General features: G+C 37.3%; 1 protein-coding gene across 5 annotated transcripts in view; it reads right to left on the bottom strand.

Moving 5' to 3' along the window:
• MAGI2 (membrane associated guanylate kinase, WW and PDZ domain containing 2) overlaps positions 1 to 20918 on the bottom strand; it is a 702840-nt gene that overhangs the window by 281917 nt on the left and 400005 nt on the right. For all 5 annotated transcript variants that reach the window (XM_059471477.1, XM_059471473.1, XM_059471474.1 and 2 more), the window contains one exon: positions 11403 to 11522. In XM_059471477.1, coding sequence (XP_059327460.1) covers positions 11403 to 11522 — 120 coding nt within the window. The remainder of the gene's footprint in view (positions 1 to 11402; positions 11523 to 20918) is intronic.

The raw sequence follows: 20918 nt of genomic DNA, 5'->3' as shown, positions 1-20918 counted from the left end.
GCATACCGTAATCTATTGTCCTTCATCTTAAAATAAACTCATAAATTCACAAAAGAATGTGCTTTCTCTGTTATTTTCTCTGCCTCTGCAGTATCCAGGCAATGGTTTCCAGTCTACACCTGGGGTTGCCTGACACCACATAAATACAAATAGCAACAATTCTTTCACCTAAAGCTCTTAAAACCTTGCTAGGGAAGAGCATTCGTAGGCACAAGACATGAAGGAAGTACAACAATATAATTTCCTTACAATTGACCTCAATGTCTGTAGAAGACCCCACAAATGTGTCTACCCATGGACAGTAAAAGTATTGGATTCCCAGTCACCAATTTGGAAGTTCAGTATTCTTATCAGGCACATCATTATGCGATTCAGAAGGCCTTCCTTCAGGACTTTTTTTTTTAAATTGTAGATTTTTTTCTCCCATAGTCCTGAAAGAGCACATAATATAATTTGGTGGTGAACTTAGATCAAAGCAAGATTTTTGTCTTTGCATTCCTCTGATGTTCAACAGCCTTGAGGATGCTCTAAACTACATCAGATATCAACCTGCCATGGTCATGGCTATCTTGCATCCTGTCTCCTCCTGGTGATGACTGAAACAGATTAGACTTACCCTTAACTGAGTCTGGAAACACAATCTCTGAAGAGCCACTCATTTTGCAGACTGTGGCACCTCTCCTGCATCACTTTCAGTGCTGGTGAACTTACGCAGGTGTAGTTTTCTGCTACATCAGTAGTATCTTTTAAAACTTATTCTATATTCCTGGCTATTTTTTCCTCTGTGCACAAAATAAAATAACTGTAAATGTAGGTCATCACCTGTGCTTTATATTTAATTCTCTAGCTGCATATTTGGTCTTGATTTCTGATTGCTTCTTCACTATTTTTTTGGAGAGAACCTTCCATTGTAGTTCTACTATGCTTTCATTTACACAAGGAAAACACAGAGCCATTATTTTTGAAAACGGTGTAAACCAAATATACAGATTTCCCTACACTTGAAAGGTTTTGCTCATTTGTTTTTAGTATCTTCAGGGTTTTTTTTTGTTTTGTTTTTAATCAGAAACTCCTTGCTTTGAAACACAAACACTTCTTTTAGGGCTTGTGTTTGTTTGGTCTTTTATCTGCTTTAATTAGCTCACTTGGGAAGCAATGTAACACTATTGCACAAAAAGCTGTATGAGTAGCTGAATCCTTCTTCTCAATTAACCATACAAATCCAGGCCTTCTTCCCACACTCATACAGCATTATTTTGCACTTGGCACAACCTACGCCTCTCAAAGTCCTTCATTATTTTAAGGTCATCAAGACAGGATCCTTCCTGTCCTATTTTGTGCCAGCAGGCAGAAAGATGCACACTTATTTTCACCTGTCTGGAGTCCACCATAGCAACCATGGCCAGGGTTGCATGCAGGACTGCAAAGTTTTCCAGTACCTTGCTATTGAAGCAGAGTAATCAAAGTGCGGATTAAAAAAAAAAACAAAAAAAACCACAATTCCATCCAAGGCCATAAAATGGAATTTTTTGTATCTTGCTGCAAAGCCATTTCTGCTGAAAGAACAGAAATACAGAAACTGCAATCCTTGCTATTATAGAGAGGCCTTACACTGATTTTATAGAGCATTGTGCAAACAAGGGAAGACTACAAAGGTAGGTTTTGCTCCCAGGAAACTCCTCACTGCAGGTGTGTCAGGAAGGCAGAATCATGAACAGGCAAACAATGAGAAATAGAGAATTGCTCCTGGATACACAGGGCAGAATCAGGAAGGCTAAGAAAAGGTGGAATTGAAATTGCTAAAGCACAACAATAGCAACAGGAGAGGTTTCTACAGCCACAGCAGCAACTACAGGAAGACTGAGGAGAACATGGGACAGTGTGATGGATGACCAAGAGATGGAGATGGAGAGTGTAGGAAAGGATAATCCATGGCAGGGAAGTCTCAATAAGGATAATCTATCGCAATGGAAGTCTCAACACCGTCATTTCCTCAGCCTTTACTGGCAAAATCTGCTGCTCACTCCCAGGCCATCCAGGTCTTTGCTTAGGACCAAAGGATGGCAGGAACAGGTACTACCATGGTACAGATGGATCAAATTAGGCACTAATTAGGTCAGCCAATGTGCAAGGACTGGATAGGATGTGCCTGAAAATCCCAGAAAAATGGCTTGTGGTTGTTTTGGGACCATTCTCTATCATGTTTGAAAAATTGTGATCAAGAGATCAAAGAATAAAGAATACACTTTTAGTCTTCAAAAAAAGGCAACAAGGATTTAGAGAATGTACTCAGAAAAAGCATAGTCTTTTGATTCATAGAAAGGTATTAATAGAAATGTATTGTGGAAGCTTCAGTACCTTGAGTTTAGAAAATAAAATGGCTTCAATAATTTTTGAAAATTCTGAGACTGGGAAAAACAGAAAGGGGATTTTCTCCATTTGTTTTCAGAACCTCCCAAACACTTTTGGACTGCAGTTTATGGTATTTAGCAGAATACTATTTGATACAAGAAGGTGATATGAAGCTTAATATTGAGGAATATCATAAATATTAATGTGGAGTATCCAAGAGGATATAAAATCTAGAGCACCTTCACAAAAACATAACATGAGAAATACATATAAACTAGATATAGCAAATATTGTGTGTTTCCAGTAACGTACTGAAAAATGGAGATCTCTGTAACTGAGCAATGTGGAAAAACATTTCTGCAGAGCACATCATAATGATTTGCAATTTGAATGTTAAATTATTTTACATCTTTTGTAATACCTACAGGTATATGTGGCTTATAAGTGTGATAGCCTGGAAAGTCATGCTGTACAGTTTGACCTTTTTTTTCCCAACCCTGTTTGCATTTAAACTAAAGCTACACTATATGTACTGCAGGCAAAATTCACTTAGAAATGTAACTCAAATGCAAACATGAACTGGTTGTGACCTCTTTTATAAAAAAACCCCACAATCAAAGCATAATGTGTCACACAGACAGCATTAATATATACTATACTGAAACATGCAGTACTATACTACAGCCTTTAATTAATCCTTCTACTAGTGCAGGAATGTTTCTACTAATAACTACTTTTAAAATTTCTAAAAGATTAAACTTGTATCTACACCTCTGGAGGTTATTTTAGGTTTTAAATCACACAGTATGAGAATTTTCCCCCCCAATATTAAATTGAAATGGTAATCTTTTCCAGCTTCATCACATTAGCCCTGGTTACTTATTTGCCCAACTTTGAATTATCTTTATTCATCCATTGGGTTCACACATTTTAAATTCTCTGAGCTTCTCAATCATTACTCAACAAAGCCCTATCTGATGAGTTCTCTAAATTTATTCCCTACAGCTCTCCTGGTAATTTGCATTACTTTTGCCTGGACACTTCAGTTTGTTAATAGCTTTCTGGTAGTAACTATACAGAATTCTAAAGATTAGGGCTGAGGTCCTGGGCTCAGCTGATACAAGGTGAACCCAGCTTGGGAAAAGGCATGAAAGCAAAATTTCTTTCTTTATTTTTCTGCAATTGAAATCATCTTGGTGCTGATCTAGGTTTGATACAAACTAAAGTATGTTGACAGTTGTTTCAGAGAGCCTGTAGGAGCAGACAAGGTTTCTGGAGCACTCAAGGTTTCTGAACCCCTATAATTTGTGCTCTGTTGTACCTGGTGGTACAACAGGTGTTCCCAGCTCTACATTCTGGGAACACGCCTGAGAAAGAAGACTGTTGTCTGCCTGGTGAACATACATCCTTCTGATTTTCTTGCATGTGGTAATTTCAGGGTCCCCTGGACGAAGGGAAGGAAATGATGAATCTATGTTCTTAGAAGGCTAATTTATTATTTTATGATATTATATTAAAGAATGCTATACTAAAACTATACTAAAGAATAGAGAAAGGATACTTACAGAAGGCCCAACAAGGTACTAATGAAAACTTGTGAGTCCTTCCAGAGTTCCGACACAGCCTGACCGGGATTGGTCATTAAGTAGAAACAATTCACGTGTTGGATAACCAATCTCCCACCACATTCCAAAGCAGCAAAACACAGGAGAAGCAAATGAGATAACATTGTTTTCCTTTTTCTCTGAAGCTTCTCAGCTTCCCAGGAGAAGAAATCCTGGAAAAGGGATTTTTCCAGAAAATATGATGGTGACACTTGGGAAAATCACCAGCCAATAACTGAGCTAAGTTTCTGCTAGCAGCAGTCACAGAATCTCAAAAAATCCCAAATCAGATGAACTGAATGTCTGTGCAGCCTCTGTTGAACTGTGCAGCCCCAGCCAGCAGAATTATGGGTTCTGCCAAGCCACAGGTGACAGTGGCTTAGTCTGCGACCTTGTGCTGACACATGTGATTGAGAGGGGCTCTGGACACTGACTCAGGAGGAGCACCTGCCACCTGCCAGTGCCCTGGAATAGCCAGAAGTGCTCTGGCCTCCTAGAACCCTCTGCCTTGGCAGCCCAGCTGTCTGGCAGGGCAGGCAGGGAGCTCAGTTGAGATGCTGACTGCACCACAGCTCCGACAAGCACATCCCACTCAGCCTCCTGAACTCACACACAGCTCAAGAGTGTCCATGGCTATCTGCTGGGCAGGGCATGAAGCTGACAGATGCTCCCGGAGACAGAGATAACTCCAATGACTGCTGGTTTTCTTTCAGTTGAACCCTTTCAGAAGCTGTGGGGAAGCCAGTGATCTCTTGGATTCCTCTGGAAGTACACAGCAGGAAGGAGCTGTCATCTTTGGATGAAGATGCTGTCTAAAGGCTGAATGGCTCCACTCTGAATCTGATGCATAAAACCCTATTCCTTAAGCTTCTATTTCCTGGATGCCTGTGGAATGGGTTTGACCTGTACTGACAGATGTAATCTCCAGGTGACATTTTTTAATGCTGCATTGTGATGTACACCTGGATGTTATCTTTTCTCATTGGTTACGTTCTCGCAGTAGATCAAAACTGACCATCTCTTAAACTTTTATGAAATAATAGTATTGACATGATCTGCAGGCTCACTGATCTTCAAGCTTCCCAGCAGTGTCACCAGTACTGTGGAGGATGATGATCTGCCTTGGCCCACAGGGCAAGACCTTCTAACCATAAACCTTGTTGCTAATCACACACCAGGAATATCAATTGTCAAAATAATGAGCATTTATGCAGCCTCAGAACAGACACAAAGTATACAATGTGCAACACTACTCCAACCTTTCAGAGTTTAAAAAGGCACTGTAGAAATTATGAAAGTCACCCTTGTCAATGCAAAAGTATTTTTTTTAGAAGTGGCTGTTTTTTCATATATAAGGGAAATGACATGTATCCAATTTTGATTCCTTCCTTATTACTTCCCTGGGAAAATGACAAAATATTTAATTATAATATTAAAAATAGTAAAGATGATGTTTTATGACTTAAAATGAATTTTAAAAATATCATACATGTTGATATATTCACTGCCATTACATTTTGGAGCTTCTGACCATTTACTTTCTTTGCATTTCATATTTATTGATGAAATCCAACTCCTCCCTCTGGCCTAAGAATAAGAGAGGAAATACAACAAAGCCCATAAAATCTTATTAATAAAGAACACGTGCAAGAACCCAATCAGATCAAGAAGTCCCAGACTTTATCTAAGATTTCTTCTTTGTCTAAGATTTCTTCTTTCTACTTCCTAAATGTTGAAATATCCACAGTTACATGTTCCCTGAATACGGGGGTGAAAAGCTGACATCATATTAATATGAGATCTATCTCTTCAAGAGGCACCTTCAACAAGAATATGATTTTTACTATCAAGTATCTCTTCTCATTCTTCTACGCCCTTGAAAACTCTTTCTGCTGTTAAAAGACATGGCTTTTGAAGGACTACTATTTTTATCTCTATGCATCTATCGTCATGAATGCTTTGTTTTCCATTTTAAATCAGAGTATTTCATTAACTACTGTGCTTAGGTCTTAGGAGGGTAGCATTTTATTATCTTTATGTTGATTAATTTTCTTTTGTATCCATCTGCTGTGGAGTGCTCAGGATGTCCTGCACACAAGGGAACACTGCACACAGTAAGTGGGTGGAATTTTGAATACCTTACAATTTTTACAAGGAAGAATGGAATCAAAACTACTGGAATCAAACACCAGCACTTTATAAAACCATTATCACCACAATACAGTAATTAAAATCTCCATTGCCTACATGGAACAGTCCTTAACTCATTTTTTAAATTTACAGATATTAAAATGAAATGTTAATTGAAAATGCATTAGCTGAACAGAAGGGTTTTGATCATTTAGGCTAAATTTGGCTTGAGAGAAGAAATGAAAGCCTATGTAAAACTTAATATCTTCTCAAGGAGACAGCATGGGGACTGTCTCCAGGTGAATGGAATCTGAGCACCTCCCAGTGCTGCTTATGTGCCAGCTGTTGGAAGAGTCACAGGCAAGACTTTGGCTGTCACCCACATTCTCTTCCCCAACAGAGCTCATTCTAATGCTGACCCTTTATACCTGTGCCCACAACAACTGCAAGCTTTGTCCTTGAATAATCAAGTAATGCAAAACACCAAGGTTTCACCCGTGGGATGTAGTCAACCTGTTTTTTTAAGATATAATAATTACAGATTTTTGGATTGTTAGGGAAATCCCAGCTAACTCACCCTTCTGCCAAATAATACTCCATCAGTGAAAAAAACAGAGGTGAAATTCTGTTTTCATTTAAGTCAGCTGGAAATTTACCATGGAATTCAGTGGGGCCAAAGAAAGTCCATGATCATGTAAGGGGTTAAACAGCTTCAGTGATCTTGGAATTTTTGCCAGCAAATGAATTTGAGACAATTCCAAACAATCAAATAACAAAAAGTGGATTTTTGGCAAAATTAATGGCAATATAAATAAAATAATTACTTTTCATGGAATGAATTAATGATTATTATACTAGAAGCAAATAAGATGTGTTTTACAAAGCAACTCTTATGGAGATTTTCTGAGGAAAACAAAAATTTGATTAAAAAAAGAGTTCTACTTAATGCATTATTGGTAAGTGTACTGGTCGAATCAGTTTCTGTTCTCATTTTTGCCACATCTAATGGTTATGAACAGGCTTTTTCATGTTTTCATTTGTTATAGAGCTCCACATTGTTAAAATACCTCTTGCTTAATGTATTTGAAATACATTTCTATCCTTATGGATTGCCAACAACCATGTCTCTTTTTCTTACAGTATTTATACACTGAACATCTCTTCTTATTTCTGGTACTGCCACTACATATGTCACTTTTAGGAGGCAACCCTACCCATAGCATGCATTGCACTTAAACTCTTACATTTTAACACTTTGTAATGATGTCTTACTATAACCTTCAATCATGTGCCTTAGCATATCTGGGTTTTGGTAACATTGAAGCTGTTACACTCCTGTTAATGAGTGTTTACACTCTTAAGCAAAATACAGTTCAAGTACATTTTAATTCTACTGCTACGCTGCACTGGTTAAGAATTTTGCTGATCTAATAAGGAGGTGGGAGCAACATTTGATATCAGTGACCCATGGAGTCTCCATGCAAGTTTTGACACATTGGAGAGATGACAGTGTGCTGAGCCAAACCTCCCACCAGAGGTTTGTCTGTTCATCACAGATTTTGTTATTATGCATATTATAGATTTACATATTGTGTCAATTCAAGGACCATCTTTGATCTTCATGCCAGAAATAAGGAAAGGAATGTGGGTTATTTTGGTGGGGCAGGTCTCCCTGTGTTACATGAGTCTGCATGGCAGTGGCTTTCATTCTGCACAGGAACTCCTCCTCCTCTGGTTACAGAACCATGGTTATGTCATCTAAATAAGTGTGTTGGATAATGAAGTTATCATTTTGAGCCAATTCAGAATTTCTTTAATCAGCAGAGTAAATTGAAATTCTACTAAAAAGCAAACAAAGTGAAACCTTTAGGTTTTCGTTGTGTTATTATACAAAGACCTTGAAATAAATGTTTGATGTGCTTCAGGCAAATATCCCCTGTCTGAAATAGCAAGGTGCTGGTGTATAAAAAATTTCAATTTTAGATAAATGTGCATAATAAAATTTGTAATTTTATTACCAATTCAAAACCCAGTAACAATCTCACCGAAGTTAACGTGACTCTGATTTTTAATCTGAGTGGGAGTGGAACTGCCTCTTGTATTCTTTCTCTTGTTCTGCATTGAATAATATTACCTAGACTGACAGGGAACTTAGCCACAGGTAAGCTGCAAAGCATAGCAACTGTTTATGTAATATCATGTATGCCTAAAATAATTAATATCTATAAAGATAGCTTTCTTATCAGCAGTTGCTCAAAAAGACATAAGCAGAATAGGGCAAAATAATAATGCATTTAGTCCTACTGAAATGAAATATTTTCACATTTGCAAAACTGCTAAAAAAAGAGATTTTTAGATTTTTGATCCTGAATGTGCTATTGCTTTTCTACAGCCCTTTGTAATACTACAGTCATTCACAGCTGTCACAAAAGCAGTAGACAAAGAAAGGTGTATCCAAAGCCTAAAGCAGTAAGGAGGTCACAGAGTATCCTATTTTTAATTCTAAAGAATTTATAACCTAAAACTTTATTTTAAAACAAACAAAAAAAAAGTATGCTTCAAGGAAAAAAAAGAACTATACAACTCTACCTTTCTAAGAATACATTTTGCTTTCACTTTTAGATTGTATCTTGTCCAAGTTGGAGTCACAACTCTTATTTACTACAATAGAACAAAAGATTTCAGATTGTTTTAATGGTTTTACCATTACTATAAGAAAATATCCCTTCCCAACAATACCAGATTCTATAAGGAACAATACAAACACTCAGTGTCAGGTAAGTCTGCACTTGACCTCATTCTCCTCTGGCTTACCTGGATGTTCCTGATTCTCTTTGGAATTCACACAGTAGAAAGTAAATTGAATGAAACAAACCTTCTAGTCAAAAAGTGATGAAAAACAACACAGGTGTACAGTCTGAATTTTTATCTCAACTGAATAAGAAATCCCTTCTTTAAAACATTATTCTGGTAGAGATTAACTGGTTCATAGCGGTTGTGTTTAGATAATCAGCATAGACTGACTCAGCTACTCTACATAGAAACTTAGCTAAATGCTGGATGATTTTCTTAAAACCAAAAATTAAATAAATAAATATTTAAAACAATTTATTAATACTGAGAACAATTAAAAAGAAGAGTGATTTGTTTAATAAATATAAAAACCAGTCTTGATAAGAAAAAAATTTGTCTCCCAGATTATGTATGCTCAAAGAAGTTGCTTGATCTAACCAAGAACTCAAAAATCATCTCCTCATGATAGAAATAGAAAATTTCTTTGCTCTGGTTGCATAATTTTTACCAGTAAACTTAATCATTGAAGTCCTAATGTGCTCAGGAAAACCTATGACAGGATGATCAGTAAAATTCTTTGCCAAAGAAGGCATAACAGTCAAGAATTAACCAGGAAATTGTGGAGGTGTAAATTTATATGGTCATATCCAAAAGATTGTGTGGGAATAGGAAAAACAGCATCTGTAAAATACCTATATTTTCTCATGTGTTACCTATTTTTTGCCATAAGGCATAGGTAGATAATATATTATCTGTTTTTTGCCATAATGAGCATCTGGTGATTAGAAAATCTGGGAATCAAAGACAGGATTTGGGCAGAATTGGTCTGTTGAGTTTAGTTAGCTGTAAGTTTAGCTTCTGATTTCCTGGCTTCAGTGAACTTGTCACCTGTGATAAGCAAATGACCTGGCAGATGTTGTACAGTCACAGCTTTGGACCCCTCTTCAGCTGGGTGCTCAGCTGCTTTGAGGAATTACGCAGACTTCCTCAACCAATATTTCACCTTGCAGTCCACTCAGCTCTGGTAGCTGGTATTAAAAGACACATCTCAGTATCCCTCGAGGGACAGAAGAGCACTGTGAATTAATTTAACATAGCAGTTCAATCTCTACAAACTTGCTGCAAACTAATGAAATTACATGGTCAAGCAATGACAGACTTGTGCTCCATTTAAGCTCCTCTAATGTTACTTTCAAACACCTAAGGTAACAAAAAGACACTCCAAGAAAGGCTTGTTATTAAATTGACCTGTGATAAAAGTAAGATTGTGGTGTTGCATTAACGTTTAGGTAACTTGTACCATTACATGCCAGACACTGGTGAAAAAAGTAGAAACCTGAAAGATGACATACTTTCCTTTATTTGACCTTCTTTAATGGAAATCTCTGTTACAAGTTCTGTATTGATATAACTCTTAACGAAAATTTATTTACTGGACAATGGGTACTTTGTGCTGATTAGGTGGGAAAAAATTGCCTTCTTTGCTGCTATTTATAACACAGCTAATGATTTTTTTGGGGTGAATAGCTCCTTATTTATCTTCAGATGCTTTTCTTGGCAGGGACAAAGTAAGGACAACAAGGTCTTTATTGCTTTTTTTGCTACAAGGTGAAAATATGGGGCTGATTTCTGTAAAATGGCTCTACTCACCCAGGTATTCCCATATATATGGGTCATATTTTTCCTATAAATGGTGTTCCCTCTGAATATTGCAGTAAAAAAACACTATCCATTACCTAGTTACTTTAAATACTAGTATATTTGCAAGAAACATCTGGTTTAAAATAGTGTATCATTATTCTGGTTTTATTAAAATACCCTGCAATGTAACTGCCCACCTCTTTGCAACAGTTTCACTTTCAGGACAGCTGTGTTTTGGAAAAGGTTTGGAATCAGATGAATCATTGGTTCTCCTGGGAAGCGGAGTCATGCAGTAAGCTGCTGGCTCTTTGCCCCATAGGCAGGATTTGTAATACAGACATTAGGACAGCCCCTATCCCTCTGCCATATTACAAAATTAATGAGCTCTTTTCAATAACTTTATAAGCCCATAAGACATGACATAGCAAATTCTTCCTCTGTCACTTAAATAGTGAGGTTTCAGCTTCTGATATAGATGGATAATTGCAGGATCCGACATGCAAAGGAAAAGTGTCAGCCTCACACTTGATTTCTGCTATGGAATGTGTTTGCCCTATGTTAAGAAAGCAGCTGTATGCTGAAATTCTGTGGAAATGCCCTTGAGTATTTGGTGTAAAGTACTAGTGTTTCTGTCCTGTAAATGCAATGTAGTACATGCAATGTTTCTCTTAACCACTATAATATACTAAAATTACAATGAACTCATCTGCATTTAGATTTTATATATGAAAATATTTTCATGATGGCCATATGGCTCTTCACAAATTTCTGATAGCAGTAGCAATGATATCTTTGTAACAGGATAGAGCAGATCAATTCCATCAAATGAGAAAACAGTACAATGGAAACAGGACACAAATTTAGCAGTAAAAGCCTGCTTACCTTCATAAGTTCCACTTTCTAGGAGAGCACCACTTTTCTCCAATTCCATAAAATCTTCAACAGTGATGAAAATATAGTCCACACCAGGGACTTCCCCCTCCTTATGTGGCCTTGTGGTGCCTATTAGGAAGATGAAAGACACACTGTCAAGCACATGGCCTAAATGCAGAATGATCTTTTGAAAGCTTTGGAAAAGTCACAAAGTAAACCACTTACACAACATCTTACATAGCACATCTTCCTTATGAGGATGCTTTCAAAGCAATCTAGCTCTATTTGCTGAAGCTGACAGAGGTATATGAGATGTATGCTTAAGATCGTGCCAGATATTATTTGGATCTATATTTATTCTCACTAACGAAAAGCTATCATACTGCTGTTATTTTTACATTACTAGAAAGCTCCTTAGTGACATCAGGAATTCAGAGGTAACACAAAACAGTCTTTTCTACAATTAATCTGCTTTGTGATATTTGAAACATTTACTTAGAACACAAAGTAACAGTTCTGTAAGTACATTTGTAAGGGTTATATTCACATTGCTTGTTTCAGTGCCATAAATGGACTTGACAAATGGTTAGGCTTTAGGGCCTGTGGGATTAAAATCACCTGCTAACCATGCTGTCAAGCTGCACAGGTGTTTATATTTAGTTATTGCCTCTATTGTCATCCCTGGATGACAGACCTCTGTAAAAGCTGACAGATAATATTACACAAAGCCTGACAAGTGACTTGGCTTAGCTAGCAGAAGTTGGGATGTTAGCAGGGAAGAGTCTGAAACTGACCTGATTTCCTAATGGTCCAGTTTATTGTGGTCAGGCTATCCCTGATTTGACTGAAACCACTAATTAAGTATCAAAATTCCATTTGGAAATGGAAGTATTTTTGGTTCTCCTCAGTGTCAGAGTGTTTGAAACATCTTAATTTTTTATCCATACTGTACTGATTACATCACACGTGTAGGGTTTGGTTTAAAGACTGCTGACACTGGGAAGTGGCTAGAAACGTGTCCAACCTCCTTTCTGTTACTTGAAGACACAGAGACATGAAAGTGTTACATTAACTCCATTGCCTGTCATGGAGACCTTTTCCTCTTCAGACACAGCCTGAAGTCCATGGCAAAGACTGCATGAGACTGTCAAGACAACATTTCAGTGCTTAACATGGAAAATATATTTTGATAAATCTGTAAGACCCTTCCCTCATTTTCTCCAATTCTTTTCCCATCTCAACATTTACAACTAAAACTGGCTTTAATATCTGGGAATTGTCATAGTATTTTCTAGGGTACTCTGTCCATCTGGAGTAAAATTCTGAGCTCCTCAGTGAAAGAGAGATGTGGAGCTCTTGAAGTGGATAGAATGGAGGGTGATGAGCATGACTGGGGGACTTGAAATCCCTCTGATGAGTAAAGGCTGAGGGAGTTGGGCCTGTTCATCCTCCAGGGAAGACTGCATAATTATCTAAAGAGGGAATGCCAAGGGGACAAAGCCAGGCTCTGCTCAGTGGTGCCAGCCACTAGGACACGAGGCAGTGTCTGATGCACAATTCCATCTGAACATTTGGAAGAACTTCACTCTGCAGTGACCAAGCACTGGCACGGGCTGCCCAGAGAGGGTGGGGAGTCTCCCTCCTGGGAGATATTTCAGAACCATTTGGATGCAATCCTGGGCCATGTGCTCTGGGATGACCCTGCTGGAGCAGGGAGGTTGGAACAGATGTCCCACTGTGGTCCCCTCCAACCTGACCCACTCCGTGATTTTGTGCTTACTTTTGTCTTTTGGAGATGGTATTTTTAAAGCCCTCAGACACTTGGATTTTCAATAAGCATGCTGAATTAATTTCCCACAGATTATCTAATGGCTGGGGATGCAGCAGCACCCCTAAAGATCTCCAGCCCTTTGTGAGAACTGTATTGGAGCACAGGGATTCTGGTGTGCCCCTGAGCTCCAGTGAGCTCTGCCAACAGCAGAGACATCAGATGTTTGTTCTGCGTTCTCTCGCCTGAGAAACTTTTCACTATCAAAGAATATTGACAGGAACTGGATCTTCCTCACAAAACACTCTGGCAAATCAAGACTACTTCAGACACAGCACAGGGAGGAAGCTCACATATTAGATGAGTATCTATAACTTACTGTTTCTTCAATATATTTTTAATGTAGACAAGCTTGGATTACTAGTCTATCAATTAAGAAAAAATACAAGTTACAGAAAATGTTAGCCTTGCTTTGAGTGAAAATTTGGATCAGATGATATAAAGAGCTCCCTCACAACTGAAATTTTAAATGATTTTATACTATTTAGTGTTAATACACCCTGGTTTGTTTTAAACAAGTGGATATTCAGCAGTCATTCATGATGGATGATGGCAAAGTCTCACAGGAGGTCCAACAACAGACTTGGTTATTCCTGTGTTTCTCTGCTTTGGTCACAGTCTTTGTTCAACTCATGTAGAAAACTGTAATGGACTAAATTTCAGATTCTGAATCCCTCTCTTAAGTTGGAAGCTAAAGACCTAATCTTTCTCCCCTTACATTACTGAGTCATGTTTTTTTCAGATATGGTAGAGATATGATAATACCTTTTGCATGTCTTGCATTAATTAGCTATTAATTAAATATTCTATCTAATCTGCTCAGACAACAGCAGCAGATAACACTGTGCCTTGGTTTAGGGTGTTCTGATAACCAAGTCTGCACATCTTCTCTTCTCCTTCGCTGTTGGAACTAGTCTTAAAGGTGCAGAACTTAATATCTAGCATAAACAGAACAGATGATGGGGGATACAAGCATCATAAAGTCACCCCAGGACACACTGTCACTTGGATGGTTCCATCCTCTTACACTACTCGGGGAGCCAGCTCCAAGGGCCCTGCACTGCACTGTGTACTGAGCACTGCAGACCTATAAAAGATCGGGTGGTCACTTCCCACAAAAAATGGAGAAAGGAGCAAACCATGATCAATAGCTGCTTGAATTCAGGGCGACTCTACGCCAGCTACAGCAGCTTCCATCCCCTGAAGAACTTTATTGCTCTTAATAAAATCTTGCTGAGTCCCATTTCCCTCCTGCATCTGTTCTCATTTCCTCAGGCTGGAGGACCTGAGATCCTGGAAATGGTTAAAGCAACTCCCTGGCTAATGGAATAATCAATGGTTATTGCCTCTTTTACTCCTTCACCCTGGAGGAACTGAGTTGTTGCTAACAGTAATTCTGCCATCCTTTATAGTTTTCTGTAAGCACCACAGACATTGTAATTTTAATAATGCATATTTACAGAGGTGGACACAGCTACTGGAGCATCTTAAACACCCATCAAGGTCTGAACATGAGATCCATATATAGCAATATGACAGACCACAAGCAAATCCTTTCCTTGCCTTTAACCTAGAGCTACACTTCTTAATAGATTTTGTCTTTAATTGCCTCCATATACACAGATAAGCAAGCCTAAAACTTACGGTGATTCAAGACTTAAAACAAAGGACTAATTCCAAGCCTCAGATTTGTACAGAAATACATCTTTTGTTATGCAGCACCAAGGCTTAATAGGACACAGTTGCTGCTACTTATAATATTTAGCCCTTCATTAATGCAAAAAGAACTCAGTTACAATTTTGTTACCAAGGTAACCTATGAAAAAATTATCTCTGAATTCCATAATGAAAGAATATTATACTTTTAGATATTTCAGGACCAAAACCAACAAGCGGTATTTGCACTATGCATATTTCTGACAAATGCAATTTATAGGTGCAGTTGAAGACATAAAATGAGAAGCTCTCAATTAACCATGACCAGTCCAGTCATGGAAGTGCTGTCACACAACCTGTAGGTAGCTTAGAAATTGCAGGACCTTGGTCTACAAAATCTGGATTGGTATTGACTTTCCTTGATTTTATGACCAATTCTTGCATCATTCACGAAACAATCTTCTCTCAAAACACGTATTAAGGTCATTCAGTGAGCAGCTATTTTGTTTAGATTTTTAAGATGTATGGTTGGTACATTTTAGAGATATTTAAGGTATGTGCTATATATTTTTATTATTGTCATGTTTTAAAAAGACCCTTTGCCTTTGCAGCTGGTTTCTTCTCTTCCACAGGGGAATTATGGTGATTTTCTATACTTGAGTCCAGGCTTTCCATGCTCATGTGTGTTGTAGGATGGTGCTATATCCCAGGAGAGGAATTAAATGCTGTTTACATAAATAGCATCTGAAAGAGTGTTTTTCTTTTAATGAGTTTAAGGCACCTGAGGCCAGGTGCTTAGACATGTAAGAAATCTTTACTTCTATTAAAAAACAAGGAGAGTGTTAATTTAATAGCAATAAACTATTTTTGAAATACTTCTTTTATGAGCTAGGGGAACAATAAATAAATGGAACTTTTATGTTGACTTCTAGTGCAGATTGGAAAAATGGTCAGTTCATATAGTGTTCAGTCCAGATTGCCTCTATTAGTAAAAAAAAGAAAGAATTATTGATTCTAGAAGACTTCCAGGGTTGGAAAACTCTGCACCAGTTTGTAGAGGCAGGAGAAGAACTAGGAATTTATGTCTATTTTTAATCTCAGTATTCAATTATATAATTATAACATTTTAGTGTTTATTTGGGAGCAGAGTGCACAGCCTGACTTGGAACATATTTCTACTACTTAGAGGCACTAAGTCTTCACAGTCTCTGTTTAGCTCTGCTACTTTTAAAAGCAGGAAAGGCCCTTATTTTTTTTTCCTTTTTTCTTTGCTCACTCAATGTAGTTATGGAAAAGAAAAAAAAGGCAAATTTATTTATTTGTCAGCATGAGAATATGAATATTAGTCAAAGCTCCCAGAACTGTGACAGGAAAAACTCAGTACTTTAGACATATTTTAAAGAACACTTCATCCTTGCAGTAAATAATCTGTATTTTACTGTCTTTACCAGCATCTCAAGGATAATATTGTACTAGTTGTGCCCTTGTAGAGTCTATATGATGGTCAGGAAAGTAGAAGTAAAGGCCTCCCCTACATGGTCCCATACCAACTCACAGACTGGGCTCACAGGTTTCAATGCTCCAAGCATACAAGCATGTTATAAATATTTAAATTTTTACTTTTTTTTTGTTAAGGGCAAACCTGGCACACCACTATCCACTTCACACCTACTTAGCTGATTTATATTTGGAATCACAGATTGGTTCCTACTGCATGAGGTAATTTCAAAAGGAAAGGTGTGTTTTTGCCACAAGGATTTATAGTGTAAAAGAAGAGCAGGGGAATAATCTAGTCATTTTTGCACAATGACCTACTTCTAGAGTAATTTTCCAAATGTATGGAAGTGAAAAATGTCTGGTTCTGCTTATCTCTTCCAAATGTAACAAAATGCAAAGAGAAAAAAAAATGTCTTTAATATACGAAGCCCTTTGATGAGACATTCTACTGAGAATTTGTTCTGTAGATCTGCTCTGCACAACAGCTTGTTGTGGAGCATGGTCTGCCAGGCTGTCATACATTGCAGTAGCTGGAGGGATCCCTCCTGCAGAAACAGACTGCTAATCTTTAATAAACTTCAGCTGAGCCCTTGCCATGACCCTGTATACACTTTGCCTTAGAAAAATTCAACAATACTTAATTAGATGTTTTGTTTGTTTGCCAAATTACTCTGGAACGCTATTACTGGGAAGAACTGAAATGTATGGGAAATTGTACCTATCTTGTAAAATTACTAACTGCATTAAGCAGAGAAGCATCACATTTGTCTTGATATACTGAATTTCCAGCTGAAGAGAATAATAAACATAATTTTCAAGTAAAGTGATTTTAGGCATATTACAAAGCCAGAAGCTTCAAGTGTTTATGACAATTCTCATAACAACAACATAAACCACAATGGCATAAGTCCCTTCCTGCCAATGGTCATGAAAAATGAAAGTGTTTCCCCTTTCCAAGTGTGCAATACCAGCAACTTCTCTGATGTATTCCCATTAAAAAAAAAATAAGAAAAAATTCAAGATTCCTCAAAATGTTTTTCAGGAGTAATAGTTTCCAGGAGTAATAGTTTCCAACTGCATTAATATTTGGCAAATGTGTTCCTGAAGAAGATCTGGGTGTTAATAACTTCAAATTTAGCAAAGATGCTGAATGTTCTAGAGAGGCAAGAACAGAGCTGAGAGAGAATCTCATCAATGCATAAAAACATCTCAAGGGCAGGCCTTAGGAGGGTGGGGTCAGATTCTTCTCAGTGCTGTTCAGAGACAGGACAAGAGTCAATGAATAGATTGAAACTCAGGAAGTTCCACCTGAATATGAATAAAAGCTTCTTTATTGTGAGGGGGACAGAGCAGTGGAACAGGCTGCCCAGAGAGGCTGTGGAGTCTCCTCTGAAGACACTCAAAACCTGCCTGGACACAAGGAGGTGCAGCCTGGTGCAGGTGAATCTGCTTCAGCAGGAGGTTGGACAAGGTGATCTCCAGAGGTCCCTCCCAACCTCCATCATTCTGTGAAAGGAGGAATTTAGCAGCTGCTGAGCTCTGAGACTGCAGCATTATTTGCAAAGTTACCTCTACACAGAGTGGAAAATCAGATGCTATTTTGAAGAAGTGTTGTCTTTACTATCACCTGGATTTTCCGATCAAGTTTTAGAGGAAAGTGAAAAGCACTTAGCCATACTTCATCACAGAACTAAAAGCTTCATGTCTAGGTGCTTAATTCATGCGAACTAAAAACGAAGTTTTGCAATCCCTGTGCATAATTTGCATTCACTGAGAGCAGCAGAAATAACAGATGAACTACATGGCTCAATCTACTGTGAATTTGATTCACATGAAAAGAAACCTTTAAAAAGAAAACAAAAACCTCAACCACGGTTTTCACAGTTTGTATTATAATTTGGGATTCATGAAATTGTTGGATATGTTTTGACTTTTGCTGAAGAAGCAAAACAGAAGACTGAAAAGCAGTCTTAAGGGTCTGTGCACTGGGTTGTAGTGCACACATTCTACAGCACCACATAATTCTTAGGACAAATGTGTTATATTTTATGGTGTAGAACAGAAATAACAAATTCCTGAATTTGAGATTTATAATGCACATAGGAGCAGATAAGCATGTCCTTTATGGAATATGCATTGTTTCTTTAGATCTTCATTATTTCCAAACTTGAGACATATGGATTAGGTAGGCTAGATAAGCTCCTGGCTGTTGGTTAGCATGGTTATTAGATTCCAGATGCACACATGCTTTCAAATACTTTAAAAAAAATTATTTTTAGATTCAATATGCAGACAGGAGCCTCTGATTAAACACAGCCTGGGTTTTTTATTTGTTCTCTTGGTTTTGTGCAATGTGACAGACAGTGAACAGCCCTAAGATAATTTATGCACTGTAAAATAAAGTCATATTGGAGCTGAACAGAAAAGTAAAACTGAGAGATGCAAATGACAGTAGTTCTAGATAAAGACTGTGGGTAGGAACATTGTGTATTTGTTAATTTATTTTATTAATTATGAGAGGACCACTGGAACCAGCAAGAAGCACCCAGAGAAGAAATGCAGTACAAAAGCTGTGCATTGAAACAGATATTGGAGAATTTTCTTTAAACTGTGGCATATCCAGATTTACTCTTACACATGCAAGGATTTGAATTTTGCACTTTGTGCCCTTGTCCTGTGTTAGGCACTGCTGCACTGTGTGCTCCCTCTTCAAGGCTGGGTGGCATCAGCTGGGGCACTTCCCTGCGTTTGGTGAATTCCCATGAAATCTGCTGGGTACTTTCTTTTGAGAAGAACTCTGACCCAGTATTAAGCCAGATATCCAAGTTTCATTGCCAATACAGCAAATAAATTTGAGCAAATAAAATGACTTCTTTTTCATTATCTTTGCCAATAGTCGTCTTCAAAATGTTAACAATAAACTGCAAAGAGAATATCTAAAAACAGAGAAGTGTGAATACTTTGTGTAAAGTTAAGCATGGATGACTGCAGGAAGTACTTGTAAAAAAATCAAAAAAGCTGTTGCTAAGGCAGGTATCTTAAACACTTAAGAAACACATATTTTTCATAATTCCTGGAAAATGCCAAATTGTGAAATGGCTGTTCAGCACTTGGAAGTGTAGACCTTACAGGGGTTAGCTAAATCTCTAAAGAAATCTGATTTTCAATGCTCAAAAAGTAGAAAAGATGAAAAGAAGGAAAATCAGGTACGAATAATTTTGGATTCCATGTTAGTGCCTCAAAAGGTTTTTGTGGTTTTTTTTGACTGGTTGGTAGGTTGCTTTTTTTTTTAAGGCAAGAATTAGTACCAGCCAGGAAGCACCAGAGGACACTAGGATTTTCGTCATAAAACATGTTAATGTCTTAGCAAATACCCCAGCAATATATCACAATATCTTTAGTACGTATTAGAAAATGAAAATTCCATACCAGCTTTCCAAACAAACATGAAAGAAAGCAGCAAACTGCCATAAAGAAACATTTGAGAACCCAACTTTGAAAACCTGATGATTAATGATTGTGGTGCATGAAGTCTGGGGTTTTATTTTGTGTAACTAGGAAATTCTTGAGCTAATAAATAATTAATGGAATCCAAGATTTGTTTTTTTGTATATGCTTTAGACAGTCACTGTTCTTCTTTAATGAATTTTCACTCTTTCAGGTAAAGATATAAACTAAAAGATCATGACAAAGTTTTTCCTCTTTTGTCCATTTAGACTCTGATGCCTATGGCACATATTTTTTTTCACCCCCATAAATCTTTATTACAACTATAAAGAATTGGTTTTACATAAAAATGAATATATGTGGACAAGAGAATAATCTGAATAATGAAGACATACATTAGAGCATCATGTTGAGAGATTCATGTATGCATGAACATTTATGTTTCTACACAGATTTATAAAAATCACCAGCTAATGAGATCCAGACAGAAACTTTTGATGCTAGTAATAAAATAAGCTCACCTTATTACATGCAAAATGCTTTCTACTACTAGAAAAGCTTAATTAGAAAATAATTTCTTACTGCCTTTGGATGAACAAAGTCTTTTCTGGGAAATGTCTGATTTTTGCAGCTCTTCAAGATAGATAACGTAGTTAGAGAACTATTTGCATAGTAGTCACTTGGCATGGGTATCTCTGCTAAACAGTGAAATATTACAGATTAATTTTTGTCCAATATTAGCAAATTTGTTATTCCTGCTGATGGCTCAATGGATTGGGTCATCAATGGAAATATTATTATGTGAGATTTGGGATGATTTGTTTAAATGTGTTGCCAAAACATCTATTTGTACTGTGCATAATTCAAATATACCTCCAGAAACCCTGGAAGCACACAACTTTTAGTGTAAAAGACAACCTTTCTGCTATCAACAAAAGAACTTGCTTTTTTACTATTTGATTTTATTAACATAATAAATAAACTGTTATGGATGACTTCTGTTATGCAGCTCGTACTTATTACCACATTGAGCTGAAGAACTCTCTTAAGTTGTAAACACACCATAGTGTACCTTGAAAGGTTCTGCAATCCCTGCA

Source organism: Ammospiza nelsoni, chromosome 5, assembly GCF_027579445.1.
Source record: "Ammospiza nelsoni isolate bAmmNel1 chromosome 5, bAmmNel1.pri, whole genome shotgun sequence".
In the NCBI taxonomy this organism is placed as follows: Eukaryota; Metazoa; Chordata; class Aves; order Passeriformes; family Passerellidae; genus Ammospiza; species Ammospiza nelsoni.
The sequence above is the reverse complement of the archived record's forward strand: the minus strand, read 5'-3'. Positions and strand labels throughout refer to the sequence as shown.